At 45.4% G+C, this 19,548-nt stretch overlaps 1 protein-coding gene across 5 annotated transcripts in view; it reads left to right on the top strand.

Annotated features, from left to right (window-relative positions):
• Positions 1-19,548, top strand: part of ATP2B4 (ATPase plasma membrane Ca2+ transporting 4) — a 90,490-nt gene that overhangs the window by 53,877 nt on the left and 17,065 nt on the right. For 3 of the 5 annotated variants that reach the window (XM_082432499.1, XM_082432500.1, XM_082432502.1), the window contains 15 exons: positions 94-291; positions 913-1,170; positions 1,637-1,762; positions 2,204-2,329; positions 3,475-3,510; positions 5,081-5,242; positions 7,990-8,204; positions 8,527-8,769; positions 9,512-9,753; positions 10,744-10,975; positions 11,917-12,096; positions 12,810-12,897; positions 13,548-13,654; positions 18,225-18,416; positions 18,873-19,086. In XM_082432499.1, the coding sequence (XP_082288625.1) occupies positions 94-291; positions 913-1,170; positions 1,637-1,762; positions 2,204-2,329; positions 3,475-3,510; positions 5,081-5,242; positions 7,990-8,204; positions 8,527-8,769; positions 9,512-9,753; positions 10,744-10,975; positions 11,917-12,096; positions 12,810-12,897; positions 13,548-13,654; positions 18,225-18,416; positions 18,873-19,086 (2,619 nt within the window). The remainder of the gene's footprint in view (positions 1-93; positions 292-912; positions 1,171-1,636; positions 1,763-2,203; positions 2,330-3,474; positions 3,511-5,080; positions 5,243-7,989; positions 8,205-8,526; positions 8,770-9,511; positions 9,754-10,743; positions 10,976-11,916; positions 12,097-12,809; positions 12,898-13,547; positions 13,655-18,224; positions 18,417-18,872; positions 19,087-19,548) is intronic. The other 2 variants (XM_082432501.1, XM_082432503.1) reach the window with 1 other exon arrangement.

The following is a 19,548-nucleotide window of genomic DNA, read 5'->3' as shown; positions in this document are numbered from 1 at the left end:
CTTTTTTAAAGGGATCTTTTAACTGCCTTCTTCTGCCATTCATTCCTACCCCTTTTTTCTCACTCATTTGCTCCACTCTTATGTCTTTTTCAGGCCTATCTGGAAACCCTGCAGATCTGGAGAAACGTAAACAAGTATTTGGACAAAACTTGATTCCCCCCAAAAAGCCCAAGACCTTTTTAGAATTAGTGTGGGAAGCCCTTCAAGATGTCACACTCATCATCCTGGAGATCGCAGCCATCATCTCCCTGGTCCTGTCCTTCTATCGCCCCCCTGGGGAAGAAAATGAACGTGAGTATCTTGAACAGACCAGCATGACTCTGATCTGGGTTCTTTCCAGCACCACCGAAAAGCACTTATTATTCACGTTGACAGATTATAGCTTAAAAATGTCCCCCCCATTATCCAGAGTGGGTTCTCCAAAGGAAACTAACAAGTAGCTAGTAAGCTATTCTTCCAACCTATCCTGATTCCAGGGTCTTTTCCCCCTTTTCCCATCAAATCCTTATTCAGAATGTCTTAAATCCTCTATGCTCACTCAACCAACAAAGCCCTGCATCTCAGAGTTCCCCCAGTTGTGTGAGCATCTTAGGAAGTAGTAGTGGGAGCTACCATGTTGGCGGTCACAAGTTCTTTATATGTGACTTGCCTGTAATTTGTATTGACATGTTTCATGCTATTTAGTCATTTGCTTCTTTTGGGTAAACATAAATAGTTATATTGGTGGTGAGATGACGCCCAATCCTGCTGTCCTCCAGTATCCTCAGAGGAGACCTATTCTACCCAAGAGAATAGCTGTTATTCTCTTTCCCTGATTTTCTATCCTGGGGGGTTGCAGAAGCACAACCCCCATTTTTAATGTCAACAAAAGCCCCTAGGTGACCCTTCTTTTCTCTACTTTCCCTGGGCTAGAGTGTGGTCTAGCCGTAACTAGCCCAGAAGATGAAGGGGAGGCAGAAGCCGGCTGGATTGAGGGGGCAGCCATCTTATTCTCAGTGATCATCGTGGTGCTAGTGACTGCCTTCAATGATTGGAGCAAAGAGAAGCAATTCCGGGGGCTGCAGAACCGCATTGAAAAGGAACAGAAGTTCTCCGTTATCCGAAATGGTCACATCATTCAGCTCCCTGTGGCTGAGATCGTGGTGGGTGACATTGCCCAAATCAAATACGGTGAGAACTCTGTGTTTCTTGTACCTGTGCCACCCTCCCTATTTGAAGGCTAGGTCCTTTGGCATAAGGGGGCTGCTTGGAATTGCTGAGGACCCAAAAAGATAAGACCCCAAATTGTGTTAGCTTCTAGGTTAGAGTTTAAGGAGGTTATGGGAGAGAAATTCACAGAAAGCAGTAACTGAAACTCCCAAAGACTGTTAGACTGTACCCTGTGTGTCTTAGATTAAAAGTATATAATATTCAGTCCACGGGAAGGTGTTTGGGGATCAGTAACTGTTTGAATTTATAATACCCGGAATGGAGTCTTATCCCAGGTTGTCAGAGCTGAAGTTGTCTTTCAAAGGCTCTCCAGATTCTCCCTGGGCCTTTGCCCTATAGGCAGGGCCCATGGGAGCAGCCCTGAGATGGGGTTGGATGGTCCTTACCTACGCTCTTTCCCTGTTGCCCCTTCACCTCTGTGTACTAGGTGACCTGCTGCCTGCAGACGGAATCCTGATCCAGGGCAATGATCTCAAGATTGACGAGAGCTCTCTGACTGGGGAATCGGACCATGTCAAAAAGTCCGTGGAAAGAGACCCCATGTTGCTCTCAGGTATGGCCTCTGGCTACACCAGTTCCTATTCTACCTCCCCCCCAGACAGTCAGCCACAGAGACCATATCCAGACCTTGCTCTCCCTTCTGGCCCTGCCCCAAGGTTCAACTGAGGCAGTAGCATATTAGTGGGTTGGATACAAGGATATCAAGCAACCTAAAAGAGGTTGCCTATGAAGCAGGTGCTATAGGGACCTTGGAAGGGCTCTGCTGGCTGGGGATGGGTGGTGGGAAAGGAGCCTTACCCTAAAGCAGTTAGACACATTGTTTTCCTTACCCCCCAGTTTGCTTGTTCTTGATCTTTTCCTACTATCTGCTGAGTATATCACTATCCATGGGAGAGGAAGAAAGAGGGATTGCTTTTTTCCAGGTTTATGTTTCACACCAAAGAATGGCCAGGTATAAAAAAACAACACATCTCTTGTCTTCTTTCTCATTTAGGGACCCATGTCATGGAAGGTTCTGGCCGAATGGTAGTGACTGCTGTGGGTATCAACTCTCAGACTGGAATCATCTTTACCCTCTTGGGGGCCAGTGAGGGGGAAGAGGAAGAGAAGAAGAAGAAAGGTAAAGGGCTTTCGGGATGAGAGTCTTTTCCCTCCCACCCCCATGGACAAACTAGGAAAGGGAGCAGATCTGGATGCAGTACCTGGTTGGAAGAATCTGCAGGATGATGAGTGCAGATATCCAAACCCCTTGTTGAGCTAAGGGTATCATCCCTGGCTCCCCACGGTGCTCTAAGGAAAACCAGATCCTGACTCTAGGCTCCCCAGTCAGGTTGCATTGATTCCTGTGTCTATTGGTGGATTGTAAAGGGATGAGGTAGAAAGCCTGCCCCAAATGAGCTGGCAAGGTGCTCAACTCCCCTCTGTGTAGTCCTCCAACCCTTGCCCCTTTTTGCCTCAGACATGGGGGATTATATGAATCATCAAGGCTAAGGGAAAACTGTCCAGGAGAAGAAACTGCATTCCTGCTGAAACTATGGGCTGTCAGTGGAAGAGAGACACAGCCAGGAGAGTGGGAACAGAGAGGGAATGTCTACCCCGAAGTTAGCCCTGTCTTTGCCATTCACTTGTTTCTGAAAGAAGGAAAAACAGAAGGCAAAAAAAGATACCAAACCATATCTACACCTTTCCCTAAGCATTCCTTCTTCCCTTGGAGGAGAGAAGGATTTCTACCTGTTGGCTGGAGGACCATCTTGGGCTGTTTAGGGAAGGGCAGTTAATGAGAAGGAGACAAAACACATTCACTCAGGAACTAGACTATCCGTTTCTGCAGCTGCCTGCAAGTGAATAAGGAGGCCGCTTGCTTGGCGCTGGTAAACTGACATGGAGGCACCTTGCAGGGCCTTTGCCACCAGGCAGAAACAGGTCAAACCTCTCGCTTCCTAACCCCCACCCCATTTCTCCAAGTGGTGTGACTCAGGCTGGGAGCACCCTCCCTCCAGCAACTGTGCTCCGGAAGAAAGCAGCTCAGAAGTGGGTGTGCACTCACCTGCATGAGCGGCCTGGGCCATACCCCAAGGAGTCATGAGAGCCCCTAATGAAGATGGAGGCAAACAGATGTGAGCTTCCTTTACATTCCCTTTCCTGCAACTCATCCCCTTTGCTGTTGCCCTTTTGGGCTCTGAGCAGGACCGAAACATTGGATATCTGATCTCTTAATAGTCACTTTGGGTCTCCACCCCATTTTTTTCTTTCTTGTTCAAACAGGTAAAAAACAAGGAGCCCCTGAAAATCGCAACAAAGGTAACCTTTCCACCCACTCATTTGCCATCTCTACCTGCCCACACTCAAACCAGGCCTTCCCAGGCCATCTGCCTCCTCCCTTTTCCTCTCCATAAATTTGTTATCTGCTGCTGTGGCCCAGATGCCTTATCCTGAGGAAGGTGCAGAGATCTGGGGGTGGTCTCAAGCTCTCAAACCCAATCTAAGATGGGACAACAGCATCCTCTGCTGTTGGCTCAAGGAACCTCATGTCAATCTTGGAGAGCCTGTGAGATTGATCTGCTCTTCCCAGGGTGCTGAACTCTTTGCTTCACTGCCCTAGGCCAGATGTAAACAACAACGGTCATCAGTTTCTGGGTTGGAAGACTTCAGGGTCCTTATGGTGGAAGGAGTTGGGATGGGCAGTCCCTGCACCCTCCTCTTGTTGGCTTCCTCATCGGTGTCCTCTTCTGATCTGGATTCCTTCTCAGCTAGTCTTCTCGGGGCTGGAGAGAGCCCTTTCTCCATAACCTCGCTCCCCACCTCTTTCTTTGTTCTCTCCACAGTCTGTTTTCTTCCTCCTAATCTGATGTGTGTTGCTTTTTTGGTGGCTGTGTTTACATCCTGTCTCTGTCTTGTTTGTGAGTCTGACAGCAGAGACAGTATCTCAGGAAGGGCATCTAACCAAAGGGGTCGAGCTCTGCAGGGGTGAAACTGGAGGGGTGCCAGGAACCAGCAAGAACTGCTCTCTTGAGACGGCTCCTAGAGATTTTTTTCCTTTTGTAACCCACATCATAGTAGTTTTTAGAAATAAAGGCATCATGTCGGAGAACCAGGGCTCCACAAAAATAATTCTTTAATTTTAGATTTCTTTAACTCTTCTTTTTAAAGCAAAGTGGATTTATATGTCTGTCTTTATCCTGGCTTTCTCTTATTCCAGGGAGTCCCTCGCACCAGCTTCTTCCCTTTTCCCCTAGGTCCCACTCTGTACCTCCCTACCTTCATCAGACAGGGGAGAAAAGAGATTTCCTTCCCTTATCGTTCAACTAATACGAGAGGGAACTGGAAAATACCCTGTGTCTGGGGTCTGTGTTTCTTCCTTGACGGTCTATATATATATAGATATAGCTATAGATATAGTGAGAGAGAGATGAACCTTTCAAAGAGCTGACTAGGACCCTTATGCTCTAGGAATATCTACCAGCCTTCCCCTTCAGCCCCTTTCTGCAGTAAAGATTCACTATATTAAGCACTGAATTCCAGGAAGGATGGTTGTTGGTAATAGCACTTAGTGGCATGACTAATCCTCTTGCTGGAATAAACATGGCTTGGGGCTCTGAGGTAGTGCCAGGAAGCTGCCACTGAAGTGGAAATCCATACCCTAAAAGCACCAGATTTCACCTCCAGTTGTTAAGATATCATTCCGAAAGCCCTAATAGAGGGTCAAAGTCAAGTTCCCTGTCTGGCATGGGGTGAGGGTGGTCAGATCTGATGTCAGGGGTCCAAAGTATATTCCAGGAATAAGACAGAAGGATTTGTTAGTTTCCACTTGCCTGCTACTCAGTGCTACTACCTTGCCTGCTTACCTGTCCTATTTGTGTGTACACCCTAGCAAAGACTCAGGATGGAGTGGCCTTGGAAATCCAGCCACTCAACAGCCAGGAGGGGATCGACAATGAGGAAAAGGAGAAAAAGGCAGCCAAGCTGCCCAAAAAGGAGAAGTCGGTGCTGCAGGGCAAGCTGACGCGCTTGGCTGTTCAGATTGGAAAAGCTGGTGAGTAGGGTGGAGCCTTCTTGGTTTGTTTATCAGTGCTATTCTGGATCCTGGCTACTTTGATTGCCTTCTTTCTACACCAACCAGGTCTGGCAGAAAGAAGCTAAAAATTCCAAGTGGCTAGTGCAGTCCAGGTAGCTGTGTCTCTCTCTGCGACTGTTTAGCTTTTGCAGAGAGAGATGTTTTCCTGTGTGTTAGGGTTAAAGGCGCAAACAAATGGGAGATTTACATTAGCAAGAAGGAAGACTTTAATAGCTACTCACCTGCTTGTGTATTGGCTTATAAACGCCTTACATAGGAATGGCCAGGCATAGAGCAATCAGTTCAGAATAAGGACTGGAGGGAAAAGGAAGACAGTGATTAAAGAGGTGCTTTGCAGAGCAGAGGTCAGTAAAGGCACTCCTGTGCATCGTGAGAGGAAGCAGCTTCTCCATAGCTTGCCTCTGCACTCTCCTCTCTCCTGCCTTCTTTCAGTGGTGGGGTGGGGCGGGGGATTTGGAGGAGGGAACAAAGGAAGATTGCTCCTTCAGCGTACATATCCCTTAAACTACAGTCTTTTCCCACGGTTTATTTGCTGACCTCACCTCTCTGTTTACTACAGTCAGAGTCTAGTCCAGTACATTTCTGTGTGGGGCCTGAGAGTCTGCGTTTCTAACAATCCCCCAGGTGACGCCAGTGCCGCTAAGCGCACATTGAATAGCAAGAACCTATGCTGTCCACTACTGCAGCCACTAACCATGTGTGGCTGTTTCCATTGAAATTAATGAAAATTAATGAAATTAGTGAGAATTAGATATAGTTAAACATTCAGCTCCTCAGTCACATTAACCTATTTCAGTTGGTCAATAACCACATGTGGCTAGTGGCTGCCATATTGGACAGTGCAAATAGAGAACATTTTAAGCACCACAGAGAGTTTTATAGAGCGTTAGTCTGGCCTATTCATCCAGTTCTAGTACCTAGCTAATTTTGACCACCATGAAGTCTCTTGCATATAAACAATACACAGATGAGGGACTTCCCTGGTGGCTCAGTGGTTAAGAATCCGCCTGCAAATGCAGGGGAAACAGGTTCAAGCCCTGGTCCAGGAAGATCCCACATGCCGCGGAGCAACTAAGCCCGTGCGCCACGACTACTGAGCCTGCGCTCTAGAGCCCTTGTGCCACAACTACTGAAGCCCGCGCGCCTAGAGCCCGTGCTCCACAAGAGAAGCCACCGCAATGAGAAGCCCGCGCACCGCAACAAAGAGTAGCCCCCACTCGCCGCAACTAGAGAAAGCCCACGTGCAGCAACAAAAGACCTAACACAGCCAAAAATAAATTAATTAATTAATTTTTGAAAAAACAATACACAGATGAGATAAATTGCAAGTGTGGAATCAAATTGCTGAGCCTGGCACACGGGTTTGAAACATTAAACAGATCCTACTGTTGTGCTCCTAATCCCCACCTTATTCTTTAGGGAGTACAAGCTACCTGAGGGCTAGCCACTGGTCTCCTCTGTTTATTCATTTCACATATTATCTAGACCAAGGACCAGGGGGAAACGAGTGAGGTGCCTTGCACCACCCTGAGAGTGAATGCCTCCTTAAATTTTGCAGCCTAGGTGCCTTACTTGCCTCACCTCTTAGGCCTGACCCTGATGAAGCAAAGTACAAAAGAATATGCTTTCAGTGATACAATCACCTCTAGCCTTGTTCTGATTCCTCTGAATCACTGGGCCCTCAGGAAAAGCAAAGACACAAATCAAACTATGATTTGAAGTGGAACTTTTCCCAGATATTGTGCCACAGGTAGATACAGATGCCCAAATACTGATCCCCTCAGCCCTCAGAGTAGCCAGGCAGCACCCAAGGCAGTTGGAGCCCCTAGACCAGTTGTTTTCTGATCTTGAGCAGATTCTTCCATTGTAGGATATGTAGGATGACCAACTATCCCAGTTTGCTTGAGACTTTCGCAGTTTTAGCACTGAAAGTCCCGCAGCCCAGGAAACTGCTCAGTCTCAGGCAAACCAGGATGGTTGGTCCCCCTCCAGTGTGCCATACCAAAACCTCTCTGTGCCTTAGAGAGACACATAAAAGGGGATGATAATAGTAACATCTCACAGGATTGTTGTGAGGATTAAATGAGTTAATACCTGTGAAGTGCTTGCCTGACTCATAGTAAGCACTATATTAGTAGTTGTTATTATTGTCATCTTCTGTCTATGCCATGTCAGGAGAAAGGTTGGGACGCACCGCTCTAAGGGATAGTTATGTAGGTGATGTGCTAACACCATAGGGGCAACACTGTGAACAAGTTGTGAATTGCCTGACATTCTCAGGCTACTAGGGAAGAAGTTAAAATTGATAAACTACTAGGAAATAGGCACCTGTAGTCACTACATTATGATTTGTAGGAAGAGAGTAGGTCTGAGATAGAATCATAGAATACTATTTTAGAAAACTAGACCAATCCTCTTATTTATGAATGAGGAAATAGGCCCAGAGAGGGTCAAGACCAGTCCGAAGCCACGAGTCAAGTTGGTGCAGTGCTGAGAATAGCACCCATGTCTTTAGAATGCAAAGCCACCTCTTTCCCCTACACTGTAATGTACAAGCACCAGAGAATGGATAGGGGCTTTGGGTATGACTTAGATAGTCATTTTAAAAATGGATAGCAAAGGCTACAATTTATGCCAATCCATCTCTGGCTAGGGCCCTAGGAATACCCTGAAGCCTGGGTTCATTTGACTTGTTTCCTGGACAGGTCTGATCATGTCTGCAATCACAGTTCTCATCCTGATTCTGTACTTTGTGATCGACAACTTTGTGATACAGCGCAGACCATGGCTGGCTGAGTGTACTCCCATCTACGTCCAGTACTTTGTCAAGTTCTTCATCATTGGCATCACTGTGCTGGTGGTGGCTGTGCCAGAGGGGCTGCCACTGGCAGTCACCATTTCACTGGCTTACTCTGTGAAGGTGAGACTGGAATGAAACTGTGTCTTCTTTCACAACAGAGACCGGAGGGGAGGGTACCGTGTAGCCTCTGGTGAAAGGATGGGCCACTCTGTCTTCATAAACTCTGGGTGATGCCTTCAGGAGCAGAAGCCACTGGCACTTTGGAAGGACCGTCTGGATCAGTTGCATCAATGTTTAAGTAACCCAGTAGAATCTTAAGAGTATTTACAAAAATCGTATCCTGCATTTTTGTGTGGGACCAGAGAATGAAATGTGGAGAGATGCTGGCTAGGAAATGGCCTTTGACCTGTATTTGGGAAGTCTTTTCTCTTCTCCTTTGTAGAAAATGATGAAAGACAATAACCTGGTACGGCACTTGGATGCTTGTGAAACAATGGGCAATGCCACAGCCATCTGCTCTGATAAGACAGGCACGTTGACCATGAACCGCATGACTGTGGTGCAGGCTTATATCGGAGAAACCCATTACCATCAAATCCCAAGCCCTGATGTCCTCGTGCCCAAGGTCCTGGACCTTATTGTCAATGGTATTTCTATCAACAGTGCCTACACCTCCAAGGTTCTGGTAAGCGTTTCCTTTGCCAGGACACTTAAAATGGGTAGGTGGAGGGAACCATTAATTTATTCTTCTTTATTCTGCCTGAATTGCCATCCCACATCCCATTTCCCACTCCCCAGTGAACATGTTTGGGGTGAAACTAGGAAATAATCCGTGGGAGTAGATTGGGAGATGGGAGGGAAAGGGGGAGGCAGGTAGGAATCTATAGCTACGAAATGACCTCCAATCACCAGGTAAAGGCAGTATCTCTAAAAAGATCTTGGGACTTCTCTGGCGGTCCACTGGTCAAGACTTTGCCTTCCAATGAAGGGGGTGTGTGTTCGATCCCTGGTTGGGGAGCTAAGATCCCTCCCACATGCCTCGGGGCCCAAAAACCAAAACAAAAAACAGAATCAATATTGTAACAAATTCAATAAAGACTTTTAAAATGGTCCACATCAAAAAATCTTTTAAAAAAATAATAAATAAATAAATAAAAAGAGACCTCATGCTGGTCAGGAGTAAATGACTCAGTTTCTAGAAACTAAGAGAGAGTGTTAGAATAAGACCCACACAGGGTGAGACACCAGCACCACCCCCAGGGCAACTAAAAAATCCCCAAGCCCTGGGTTGCTCAGGGACCACGGTCAGCACCCCCACGGGCCCTGGGTACATGTGTGAAAGCCTCGAGCGGAGTCCTTCCCTTCCTAGGTTCTCTCCCCAGCTTCGGCACCTCATCCAACACTCCCACGTGTGTTTTTCCTCTCAGCCTCCAGAGAAGGAGGGCGGCCTGCCGCGGCAGGTGGGCAACAAGACCGAGTGCGCCCTGCTGGGCTTCGTCACAGACCTGAAGCAGGATTACCACGCCGTGCGCAGTGAGGTGCCCGAGGAGAAGCTCTACAAGGTGTACACCTTCAACTCGGTGCGCAAGTCCATGAGCACCGTCATCGAGAAGCCCCGCAGTGGCTACCGCATGTACAGCAAGGGTGCTTCTGAGATCATCTTGCGCAAGTGAGCGCCCCTCCCCCGCTTCTTCCTCCCTTCAGGATCCTACCCTCAGGGAGGTCAGGGTGCCAGGCCTCACGCTGAATCCACCTGGATGATGAGCAAACCCTCCTTCCAGGCAGTGACATCATGACTAACATCTGAGCTTGGTTCAGGCCAAGCCTTGCTGTTAAGTACTTTGGATACGGTACTTACTCTTCACAGCTCAGCGAGGTAGATGCTGTCATTATCCCTGTTTTACGGATGAGAATTCAGAGGTGCTGGGAAGTTCAGTAACTTGCTGGAAGTGATACAGCTCTTAGTGGCACAGCCACGGTTCAGACCTAGGCAATCCAAACTTCCATTTCCTATTCTGAAAAGAGATAATAACACCCACCCATCTCACAGGGTTACTCTGATTAAATGATTCAATGTATGTAAAATGCCTTGCACATAGCAAGTATTGATACTAGAAATGTTAGTTCTGTGTTCCCTTTTCCTTTTTATTCTCAATTCTGATCACAGGAAGTTGCATAATCAAAGTGGCTAGATGATCCATAGGTCATTAAAAGGTGACCTACGTGGATCACCTACGTGGATATAGGGCCAGTAGCTAAAAACCAGTGCCCCAGCTTGGCTTTCGCCACCCCCTTTCGAGTGACACGTTCTTGTTGAGAACACCCTCTGCACTGAGCACTCTAGATACTGAGGACTGAGGAAGTGTCTCCACCTTTGCGAAGCTCAAAAGAGCAGGCGATCCACAAATGAGCCTTGATATTGTATTCACGTATGAGTAGGAGCAGACAACACGGGAGAATCAAATGCTCTGCCCACCTAGACATTACCCACCTACTGGCCACCCCACCTTGGAAAAAGGGGCTCAGCTTTGGGTTATGAGTGGAGATTTATGGCCACAGAACAGTGTCTTTAGGAGTAATGCAGAGTGGCCAGAATGTCTGTGAATGACTATGCAAGCACATGGGGGGGATGCTGCTTTCTGACTGTGTGCCCTGCCAGGTGTAATCGAATCCTGGACAAGAAAGGGGAAGCAGTGCCATTCAAGAATAAGGACCGAGATGAGATGGTCCACACCGTCATCGAGCCCATGGCCAGTGAGGGACTCCGGACTATCTGCATAGCTTACCGGGATTTCAATGACGGAGAGCCCCCATGGGACAACGAGAGCGAAATCCTCACTGAACTGACCTGTATCGCAGTGGTGGGCATTGAGGATCCTGTGCGCCCAGAGGTGAGGCTTTGACTTGAAAAAAGGGCTAGGAAACATGAATGGAAGTCTTCCAGTGGCCCCGGTCCATGCGCCAGCCCAGTGTGACCTAATGCGAGGCCACCCAGGAGTCGCAGGAACTGGGGTACTAGCTCCATTTCTAGTTGTAACTTAGGAAACTTAGGCAAGTTACCTAACTGTTTCTCATTTGCTGGGATAGATGTTTCTGTGCTTCCTGCTTCACAGAACTGCTGTAGAGTACTGAACTAATAGAAAGTGGCATTCCTGCGGTTCATGCTGTCTGACGGGTAAGAAGCATAGGTTTTACTGGGCTTATTGTTTGGTACTCAAGAATCGTCAGGAGATGGAATTAACTGGAACAGCAACTTTGTCTCTAGCCACCTTCTTTCAAGCAACACATTCTTGTCGAGCACCCCTAGAATAGCTGCGCGTTACTCTCAATTCTAGGGCATTGAAAGAGTCTCGCTTCTAAGGACTTCAGACCAATGGACTATCAACCATCAAGACCCAGAGGCATGACAGTGTGTCATGCATTTGGGAAACTTAAAAGAATTGATATTGTTGGAGTATGTGCCAGGGGGGTGGAAGGTGGTTAAAACTTCTGCTGGAAAGGAAGGCAGTAGCAAAATCTCAAAAGGCCAGGCGTGCCCTGCTAAGAAATCTAGATTGTAAGTGGGAGAGTAAGCTTTTACACCTGGCTCCTGAAGCAAATTTCCCCTTCAACTCATGGTACAATAAGGCAAATTCAAATGTGAGTATCATGGATAGGACAGAAGCGAGGTGGCACCAAGCAATATAAAAATGACCAGACTTAGCCCATGCCCCATGGTTCTGCTTTCAGGGTGCCTCTCCCCTGTCCACAATGAAGGGACAACTGAACAGGAGCAGCTTACCAGGCCTCACCACCCCCACCTCCTCCATTCCTCTTGCCTCATTCTCCACAGGTACCGGAAGCTATTGCCAAATGCAAACGAGCTGGCATTACTGTCAGAATGGTGACAGGTGACAACATCAACACAGCCCGGGCCATCGCCACCAAATGTGGCATTGTGACACCTGGGGATGACTTTCTGTGCTTAGAAGGCAAAGAATTCAATCGACTCATCCGAAACGAGAAGGGCGAGGTGGGTCTTGGGTGGGAGGAATCAGGGCCTCTTTTATTAGCGGAGGGCTGGTTCATGTGTAAGGCATCTGGGACAGGTGGGAGAAAGTGGGTGGTTTTTAAACTAAAATCTATTCATAGTGAGAGGTCCCTTTTACCAAAGCTGTTCAGACAGTAAAATTGGATTTTTTTCTTCTATCTTCATTCACAAGCTATCTTTTGAGACAGTGTCACTAACTTTTCATGTCTTTCCATTTTTTTCAACTGTGGGATGATTTTGTACTGATTTCCTTCTACCTCACCCCTCCTATGTCACTGCCTTGTGACTGACAGTGGCACAGGTTGGTAAGAGGACATGGTCTGGGTGTGGAGCAGGCCAAAGCTTCCTAGTCAATGTAGAAATTGAACCTAAGACCTCAGAAGCACTACTTTAGCCACCTGAGCCAACAGCTAACCCTGGCCCACCTCTGTCAAGGGTCTAAAAAATACGGAATTGGCTCCCAGGTAGGGAATTGGTAGGAAAAAGAAGACAAGCAGGGCCTGAATGGTCACCATCCATGAATCCGCCCTGGAGCCTGAGTTGGCTGCTTCACCTCCACTGGAGGCCAGGATAACACTCCCCCGGGGGCCATGGAGTACCAGCTCTCCCAGAAGCTCAGCATGGGTAAAGAAGTAAGATTTTCCCAGATGGCTGTTCTGAGCTTGACTGACCCAGGTGTGGTCTGGTGTTGGCAGGTAGAGCAAGAAAAGCTGGACAAGATCTGGCCTAAGCTCCGGGTGCTGGCGCGATCTTCCCCCACTGACAAGCACACACTGGTGAAAGGTGAGGTTGGTTCCTGAGTAGGTGCCTAGGATAGAGGAAGGCAGGCCGGGATGAGCACAGATAAGAGCCATCAACCAAAGCAACTCTCCCGTCCTGAGTAGGGGGGTCCTGGGAGAGCTTCCCCGCTCATGGGACAGTTTAGCAAACATCTGAGGCCCTGGTGAGTATAAGGTATATAATATAATAAAGTTGTTTTTAAACATTATCCTATCTTGTTTGTTGATAGTACTGTGAATTAAGCAATACAGGTTAAGCTAGTCCCATTTTGCAAATAAGGAAGTTTGAGGCTGAGACAACAAGTAACCTATCCAAATTGCCCAACTGGTAAGTCGAAGTGTTACCATTCAATCCCTGGGTCTCTGCCTTCAAATCATCCAGTGCTTTTTCCACCACATAATAGCTGCCTTGGGGCACTGGACAGGATATTCGACAAGGTCAGACTTTCTTAGCTTAGAGTGCTACCCGTGAAACAATTTACTGCCATCGGGTGACACTATAGAACCTGTAGCATAGGGAAAAAAAGAAGGAAAGAGCGTAGAAAAGGAGGTGGCGGCAGGGACCGGAGAGGAAGACCAAAAAACTGCCTTTCATGGGGAAATGGCCTCAGATGGCACATGTGGAACTCACTGTAGTGTGTCTGTCTTTCCCAGGCATCATCGACAGCACTGTTGGGGAACAGCGGCAGGTGGTGGCTGTCACTGGGGATGGCACAAATGATGGGCCGGCTCTGAAGAAAGCAGATGTTGGTTTTGCCATGGTAAGCAGCTCAGCGTAGTGTCTCTCTCTGCTGCAAGCTGCCTCCTCCAGTGGGAAGCCAGGACAGGCTTCTGGTAACCTGATGCTTCCTGTACCTTCACAGCCCCCTTTGTGCTCTTTCTCTAACTCCATCTCGCCTACCTACCTGGCCAATAATAATATGTATAATGAGGGACCCATCAAGTATAAAGGCAGGGAAATCATGAGGTATCATTACCCAGCAAAGCAAGACCAACTGAAACTTGCCCATGAACATGATGATATTGTCTGCCTAGGCACACTAGAAAGTTCACATTCTATATGGAAAATGTGCTCTCTATAGTTAGCACTGTTCGTCACTCTGCTTTTCACTTGTGAGGCCCGGAGCATCAGAGTCACTTGGAAAGTTCATTTAAAATCATATATTCCAAGGTTCCACAGTCGGCTATCTTGATTCAGTAGCATCTGAGCTGGGTCCCGGAAGTGTTTGGATTTTCTGAACAGGCACACTTATTGATTCTAATGCTCAGGAACATTTAGAAGTCCCCGGATTGCAAAGTACATTCTCACACTCAAGTAACTTATGATTGTAAGCTTCCCATACACATTGAACTGTTGGTGATTTTTAAGCAGCGGAAGAAGATTCAAGAAGAAATCTGTCTTTAGGGTGCTCTCTTTAACCAAAAGATAAATTTAAAAAGTTTTTACTCTAGGAAATTTCAAGAATATACAAAAATAGAATAGTTTATTGAATCCTCATGTATCTGTCACCCAGCGTCAAATATCAACACTTGGCCAATCTTGGCCCACACATACACATTTCCCCATCTCCACCTGAATTACTCTGAAGCATATCCAAGATATTATGTCATTTCATCCAGTATGTGTCTCTGAAAAATAAATATGTATCAATAAAATATATCTAAATGAATCATAGTACCATTGTCTCACAACAAGATTGATTCCTTACTATCATCAGATACCTAGTCAGTGTTCACATTTCCCCAAATGCTTCATAAATGTTGTTTTTATAGATTATTTGTCTAAATCAGAATGCAAACAAGATCCATACATTGCAATTGGTTGATATATCTCTTGAATCTATTAATCTATAACAGTATTTCCTGAAGTGTGCTCTTCCTTCCAACTCTACCTGGAAACCTATAGAAATGCAGATTCTCAGGCCTCACCCCAGATCTACTGAATCAGAAAGCTTGGAGTTGGGGCCCAGCAGTCCATGTTTGAACAGTCCCTCTGGGTGATTCTGACACATCCTAAAGTTCGGCAGCCACTGACCCTATAGGATCTATGTGCTAGGGGTCCCCAAGACCACCATTTACATTTGTGCATTCACTGGAAGGACTCAGGGGACTCAGCATATAGTTGTCCTCATGGTTAAGATTTAGTCCATTGGTACAGTAAGAATCTAGTAAGGCAGAAAGTCACAGGTAGAGTCTGGAATCCACACACAAGGTCCCTTACGATCTCTTCTTCCCGTGAGGGGTCACAGAGAGCTCCTTCTTCCCCCAGCAATGAAAATGCAGCAATACATGTGATGTTTCTGCCCAGAGAAACCCACCAGAGACTTGGTGTCGTAGGTTTTTATTGGGGTTGGCCGTATAGGCACCTTCTGCCTAGCACGTGCTAAGATTCCAGACTTCCAGAAGGAAGCAGGTTTTCAGTGGAAACCATATGTTTGGGCACAGTCTAGGCACAGTGAATCACTAATTAATTTTCAGTCAATTGTTGACTGAGGGCCAAGTTTCCAGGTGCTAGCCGAGGGCCAACCTTGAAAACAGGACTTTCTCAAGAAAGCAGTCTCAGGCCTGCTATGTTAACTCTTTTCTGCACAATCCCTTTCCATCTTTTTCTCTAGCTACTTAGTTTTGAAGGAATAAGGTTGTTTTTCTACATAGAATATACCATGGCAGGGATTTTGTTGATTGTATCCCTATAGTGTCCTTTAACCTGTTCTTTTAGCCCTTGTATTTCCTATAAACTAGTACTTAGTTCTATGAGCAATCAGATTCTACATCCCATCTTTCATTAGGGGCTGCAAAATGACAATTTTCTGATTTTCTTTATTTATTAACTTGAATACTTCTGTAAAAAGAAATTTGCCCTCGTCGACTATTTGGTTACCGTGTGGTTCAGTTCCTACATGAAAGACAGGTTAAATGCTTGATTTTTTTCCCTTTATTTACCAGTTTTCAAAATAATGAGTTGACTTTTTAGGATCCTCCAAAGGTGACCAATGAATTGTTCACTTTTTTAAATTTACTAAACTACTCTACTAAAAGTTAATTGTCTATTTTTTTAAAATATCATTATGAGCTCATGGTTTTAAGTATATGTGATATGTTTTGATCCATTGCCCTTATTATTATTTTGATGTTTACACTGACCCATCATTAGCCTCTTCAACACTGCTAAGTACTTTGGGTACAACCTCAGCTGTCTGTCTTTAATAGCTTTCTTGGTCTCTTGTATGATAAGATGTTCCAGATTCATCATGCATATTTCTTGTCCTAGATCTAGAATCATCCACTTCTCAAAGGAGTTCTGCTTCATTTCAGTGAGAAATGATATTTAGAGAACACAATCTGAATGTCAGAATGTTCCTTACTTCTGAGTAAATTATTGTTTCTAGAACTTTTCAGTGGACAAAGCTAGGAAATATGTCTTTTATGTCTCTTTTTGTTTTTGTGTTTCTTTGTTTTAAAGATAAATACTTCATGAATTCATATTGGCATTTCCAATTCAAATTTAGAATTCTAGAACTCTAACTTCCTATTTTACTTCCCTGATTTTATATTTATCTCTTAAGCTGAAAAGTTTGATTCCTAACGGCATTAACATAATTATTATTTGCTTTATCCTAAAATATATGTAATAGTCTCAAAGTAGCAATAATAATACAATTACTCTACTAAAAACAGTTAAAGATTTTTCTTGTAGTTCTTTTTATCCTGTAGGTATATCCTACTGTATCCTAACATCAAGTTACTGTGTTTTTCAAAAAGTCATTTGGAACTTTTCCCTTGGTATGGTTGTGCTACCAACTGGTTATATACCAGTTCATTTATATCATGGGTTTTTTTTTTTCTTCCAATTTTGAGATTGCTTCTTTTAAACTTAATTTTGTTTTATACTTGTATAAAGTAGTTACATAATTCTAAAGTAAAATATAACAACAAGGTCTATTCATAGAAGTCTAGCTTCTATCCCTATCACCTCTACCCTGTTGCCTCCTTCTTAATCCCACAGATAACTTACTTCTTTGATTTTTGGTTTATCTTTCTGTTTGCTCCTTTAAAATACAATCAAATGTGTAGTTTATTTATATCCCACTCTCTTAGATAAGTGATACTTATCTATATTTATCTATATACACACCATATACTCTTTTTTCCACCTTGCTTCTTTTCATTTAACAACCTAACAGAGATTATTCTGCAGTAGTACATATATAAAGATACTCTTTCTTTCTTTCTTTTTTTCTTTCTTTCTTTCCGTCCTTTCTCTTTACAGTGCATGGTACAGCATTGTGTGGATGTGTTAGAGAACTTTTTGATGGGGAAATTGAATTGTATAGTCTATCTGACAGATATTCATTTGTTGCAATCTGGATAGGAAAATAATACTACCAGGTAAACAGTACAAATAATCTACTAGTGCAGGTTAGATTGACAAACAAGCCCCTCTGTAGGTTATAGGGGTGGTAAGACATGGAATAGAAGAATAGGCTGGGGATGTTAGGGACAGCTTTGCCAAGCAAGCAGGGCTTAATTAATTTAATGGAACCTTAAGGACAGATAGGATTTAAATAGATGGGGAAAGAGGATGTTCCAGGCTTGGAGAAAAGGGTGTAAGTAGAAGACTGGACTCTAGAAGTGAATGAGAGATTCAGGGAATTGTGAATAAAGCAGTAGGTTTTGAGCAGAAAGATATAGCAGGTTGGAAAATGAACCAGAGTTCACTTGTTGAGGGCTTTGACTACCAGACTAGAAAGTTTATTGTTTCTAAAACACTGCTTTCAACCACTGATCTGTCTATTTAGAAACCTTTAGTGGTTCCCCAGTGACAGGATTTTGAATAAGGACAGGACATCTGAACTGTACTGCCAGACTACTCCTCCTGGGAAAAAATGTAGAGTAACTTCAAGGTGCGGGGGAGATAAGGATTTAAATTAGATATTGGCAGTGGCAAAAGAAATTTTAAAATTTAGAGGTAGAACAGATAGGACTTTTTCCCTATCTTCTAATTATTTTCTAAGATGGGGAAGTAGGAGGGATGGGAGAAAGGAATATCAGAGATAACTGTAATTTCCAGTCTGAGTTCAGGAGTAAGGTGGTGGCATCATGGCCCAGTCCCCTTTCCCACAGAGTGACAGTGACACATTTTCCCTTTATTTTCTTTGGGAGAGAAGACCGCTCAAAATATGGTGGTTTAGTCTGTAGGATTTGTGTGGCTAGTGTGCCCTCTAGTGTTTATGCTGAGTTCTGAAGCTTCTTGGAGGTCAAGATATGAGTTCAGAATGTACATGAATTTTGTCCAGTTCCTCACTGTTTTCCTTTCCCTTCTTACCTCAGGGTATTGCAGGCACGGATGTGGCAAAGGAGGCCTCTGACATCATCCTAACAGATGACAACTTCACCAGCATCGTGAAGGCAGTGATGTGGGGACGAAACGTCTACGATAGCATCTCCAAGTTCCTGCAGTTCCAGCTCACTGTCAACGTGGTCGCTGTGATTGTGGCCTTCACTGGAGCCTGTATCACCCAGGTGAAGGGAATGTGGGGTGAGCTGAGATGGGAGGGATGAGGCTGGGGCTAAGGAACAGGGGGTGCGGGGTACAGTATGTCGACTGAGGAGTAAGGACCAGAGTTTCCGAAGGGGTGTTGGGGCAGGAATTAGCTCTACTAGGTCTCCATCTGCTCATGTGGGATGATGATAATTTATCTACCATTAATGTAGCACTTACATGTTAGCCAGTGTGATGAGCACTTATATGTAGTTTCTCTGTTCTTCAAAAACAACCTTGCAAAGTAGGTATTATCCCCATTTTACAGGTGAAGAACCCAAGGCTCAAAGAGGTTAAATAAGTTTCTCAATGTCACTCAGCTAATAAATGGTGGATAGCAGGAGGTAGGCCATTTCAAGGGCAAAGATGAGGCTGATGAGTGAGGTGGGGGGTGGTCTCCAAGGAAAGCTAAAAGGAGTGGTTCTTCTTCCCACCAGGATTCCCCACTGAAAGCCGTGCAGATGTTGTGGGTTAATCTCATCATGGACACTTTTGCCTCATTGGCCCTGGCCACAGAGCCTCCTACAGACTCTCTGTTGAAGCGTCGCCCCTATGGCCGAAATAAGCCTCTGATCTCACGCACTATGATGAAGAACATCTTGGGTCACGCCGTCTATCAGCTCACTGTCATCTTTTTCCTTGTCTTTGCCGGTGAGCCAAGGGGGGGGTGGGCGGCGGCGTTTGGAGTGCTAGAGGGAGATGGGGGCAGACAGCAGCCCAAGGAAAGAAAGTAGCAAGGAGCAAGCTGAGCACAAGACAGGAATGATAGCAGCTTCGCTTACTGAGTGCATCCTCTGTTCCCGCTACGTGGTGCATTGTGCCATTTTATTACTCCTTTTAAGAATCTCCAAAGGGTGGCTTTATGTTACCTTTGTTTTAGATCATAAAGCTGAAGCTTAAGTCACATATTGAGTAAATAGTGGCACGAAGATTCAGACCTATGTCTTCCAGACTCTCGTGCACATAGTGCTACCGCAATGCAGCACTACGAGAAGGCAAATAGTGATGAAGCAAACTGTGAGAGAGGGTCAGAAATGTTGAGGGACTTCCCTGGTGGTCCAGTGGGTAAGAATCCACCTTCTAATACAGGGGGCACAGGTTCGATCCCTGGTC

Source organism: Balaenoptera physalus (assembly GCF_965194825.1).
Source record: "Balaenoptera physalus genome assembly, chromosome: 1".
NCBI lineage: Eukaryota > Metazoa > Chordata > Mammalia > Artiodactyla > Balaenopteridae > Balaenoptera > Balaenoptera physalus.
This window is presented reverse-complemented; position numbering and strand designations above follow the sequence as displayed.